We start from the raw sequence: 3701 nt of genomic DNA, 5'->3' as shown, positions 1-3701 counted from the left end.
ATGAAATTTCAATTTATGTTGTCTATCTATGAAAAATTATGCACATATCAATATTTTGATTAAAAAAAATTAATCAGAGTAATTTGTTTGAACTTAAAATTTATATGTGGTAATTAAACCTTCCCAGCACTAAACCTATAAAGAAGAAGAAAAGAAAAAAGAAAGTGGAAGGTGAAGAAAAAGTTAAGATACAACTATAACCACAACCACACTCATTTCCTTGACTTTTTTTTTTTTTCTTTATCATCCTATCTTGCACCCAACTCCCAACCCTTCTAGAAGCCCTAACAATCTATTAATATTATGCATGTTGGTGCGCCAATAGAATAAAGCAAGTATCTACACTAAGGAAAATAAAAACCGCCAAAATCTCAATCACAAACTAACGTAATTTTCAAAATATCATATATTTCCTTATCAAAACAATATTCCCACTTTCTTGATTCTAAAGTTGAAATTTACTTTTAAATCTACTTTTCCTTTACATGTTTATGCATGGGATTTTTCACAATTTTATGCTCGCACTTTAACCTAACAAATTATGACAAAATTAATTATTTCTATTCATGGATTTTTAAGGTGGTTTGTTAGAAACATCTGATATTAGTATGGGTGATTCTGGTATACATCGTACATCAGGTTGGGAAGATTTTGGGTCCAAAATTATATAAAAGAAGGAAGGTAAGAGATAGTTCCTTGTCCTTAACTTCTATACTTTAATTTAATACCTTACTTTGCACCCACCTAAAGGTTACCAACTATAGTTTATTTACTCGCTTTCACTTTTACTTATTTTAATGTATATGGTATTTGTATGAATTAATGATGATGTTATAATCATCAATAGATGCCACCAGCCACTCTCTCTCTCTCTCTCTCTCTCTCTATCATACCCGTCTCACCAACTCACATCTAGAAGAAACTCTCTCTCTCTTTCTCTCTCTATATGTATATGTATGTAAAATTTGGAGTCAAATTAAAGGTTATATAACCCCACATCAAGTCCTTTGAGGACCGGCCTTGATGCTCAAGAACCACCAAGGCTAGATTTTCACAAAGAAAAGAATCAAAAAAAGGGCAAAAGAATTATTTGGCAAAAAAAAAAAAAAAATTGTTTTTAGCTACTAAGTAGTTTTCACTTATTTTGGTTTTGGCTCAATGGGAAGGTCTCCTTGCTGTGAAAAAGCTCATACAAATAAAGGAGCGTGGACAAAAGAAGAAGATGATCGTCTCATCGCATATATAAGGGCTCACGGTGAAGGCTGCTGGCGGTCGCTTCCAAAGGCCGCCGGCCTCCTCCGCTGCGGCAAAAGCTGCCGCCTCCGGTGGATCAATTACTTAAGGCCTGACCTCAAACGTGGCAACTTCACCGATGAAGAAGATGAACTCATTATTAAACTCCACAGTCATCTTGGTAACAAGTAAGTCTATCAACAATTGGATCGACCTTATATTTTTCCTTTTTATTAAATTGTCATTGCCGATTCGATTATGTTGTCATTTCCTTAGGTGGTCTCTTATAGCTGGAAGATTACCAGGAAGAACTGATAATGAGATAAAGAATTACTGGAATACTCATATAAGAAGGAAGCTTTTGAGCCGAGGTATTGATCCCACAACCCATAGGTCAGTCAATGAGCCTGCATCAGCTAGAGAAGTTACAACAATATCATTTGCTGGTTCGACAACTAAAGAAGACGCAGAAAAGTGTATCACTGCAGGCATTAATTTAAACAACAAAGAGGAAAACAGTCCAGTTTTCGAACGGTGCCCAGATTTGAATCTTGAACTCAGAATAAGCCCTCCTTATCAACAACAAGCACAAGAGCAATTGAAAACAGGAGGGAGGACTATATCTCTGTGCTTTGCGTGCAGTTTGGGTGCACAAAACAACAAAGATTGCAGTTGTAATATTGAAGGTGGCAGCAGCAGTAATTCTGGATATGATTTTCTAGGGTTGAAAACTGTGGAATACAGAAGCCTGGAAATGAAATGAATTAAGTTTTTTTTAACATGTATTGAAGATTTAAGACTTTAAAATAGAAGAAATTAATATTTGAAGAGAAATGTAAAAGATATTTGTATTTAGTTAAATTGCTTGTTCAAGTAATTAACATCATCGTTATCTATGGTATATATAAGTAAGATGAATAGCGTGAAATGGAGAATTTCAGGATCTCTCATCACTTAGATCATCTTTCTGTTGATTGCTTTTTCTTTTAGATTCTTTTTTATTAGAGAAAAAGGATATGAACGAGGAGTCAATGGATAAGCTGTGAGAGGATGAGAAGAAAAGGAGAAGAAGTTGGTAACTTATCCCTTCCAAAATATTAAAATCTACATATATGCTCTATTAAGCACCGGTATGATAAAAAAGTCAGAATTATATATAAAAATGGGTGAAAAGTAACAGTGCCATCACTCTACCAACTTTAATGTGAGGATTAAAATTAGATATTTATTAAAATTAAAAGAAAAAATGATAAAATGCTTAAACGTGGAGTTGAAAAGTTTCGGATCATCTAAATTAGTATATTGAACTCGATTAGTACAATGCATAGCATTTTCTTTATAACCTTCACCTTACTTCCCCTTTGTTTTCCTTTCCAATGTTTCAAAATTAGGAACTATAAAAGTATTTTTCCCAGAATTAATATTATTTTAGATCGATAATGGACTCTCGACCTAATTTTGAATTTTAATATCGATCGGTAAGCGCATTGTTTTGACCGTTGTCAATAATTTGGCATTTTTGTCTTCAAATTGGAGGGATTCTATATCCAACAACATAAGGTTCCAAATAATAATGAGAAAGATTAGTAGCTAGTCTAAAAGTTTTTTTCTTTAGAATCTTCAACATTAGTCATAATAGTCTAACTTAAGCATTTTGTTTCATTTCACATCGAGATTATTCGTTATGATACCACGTAAAATAAATTTACCTATTTAGCCCTTATTTGGTGGGGATTAAAATTAAATTTTTAATAGATTTTGATAAAAAATTGTTGAAAAGTTATAAGTCCATAAAATGTGTGATTAAAATTAATTATTAACTTTGATTTAGATTAAAATTTTAATTTTTATCAAACATGACTTAATGTTTGGTATGGGCGTTTTTTTCCCATTTTTGTAAAAATGAGAATGAAAAATATAATCGTTATGAGCCCTGCACAAGAGATAAAAATTTAAATTTGGTGGATTGATATGATGAATAATGGTCATATTTTTTATTTTAATAGGAAAAGAATGAGAAACAAATGCCCCCTCAATATTAATATGATAATGAATAAAACTTTAATTTATGGTATCTTCTACCATATTATTCAATACTGTCTACTGTTTTGTACCAATCATATTATAAATAGTTAACCAAGGGCAAGGGCAAGGGCAAGGGCACGGCACAGAAGATAGGGATTTGAACGAAGGAAGCAAAAAAATTGTGGACCTTTCTCTTGTGGAAAAAGTGGATAACTTTTTCAACGTTGCACTCTTCCTTTTTTCCCCCATTTTTCAATTGTGTTAGGTAGAAACAATAGAAGCTTCCACAAGATATATTCTCCAAAAATAATTAAGTCATCTAAATTCTTTAAAACCGATTTTTTTTATCATACATTCTCTCGATAAAATAATTTCATGTGCGAATTCATTTTTTAATCAAACATTTTTCAATAAATTACTATTAAAATAAAAATCTATATTAA

At 31.8% G+C, this 3701-nt stretch overlaps 1 protein-coding gene across 1 annotated transcript; it reads left to right on the top strand.

The window, feature by feature from the left end:
- Positions 1–927: 927 nt before the first annotated feature.
- On the top strand, positions 928–2168 carry LOC111380806 (myb-related protein 308-like). The gene is made up of 2 exons (XM_023004457.1): positions 928–1421; positions 1510–2168. The coding sequence occupies exons 1-2, from the start codon at positions 1159–1161 to the stop codon at positions 1994–1996; spliced, it is 750 nt and encodes a 249-aa protein (XP_022860225.1). The 5' UTR covers positions 928–1158; the 3' UTR covers positions 1997–2168.
- Positions 2169–3701: the final 1533 nt, after the last annotated feature.

The sequence above is a fragment of the Olea europaea genome, chromosome 3, assembly GCF_002742605.1.
Source record: "Olea europaea var. sylvestris chromosome 3, O_europaea_v1, whole genome shotgun sequence".
Classification (NCBI taxonomy): Eukaryota; Viridiplantae; Streptophyta; class Magnoliopsida; order Lamiales; family Oleaceae; genus Olea; species Olea europaea.
The sequence above is the reverse complement of the archived record's forward strand: the minus strand, read 5'-3'. Positions and strand labels throughout refer to the sequence as shown.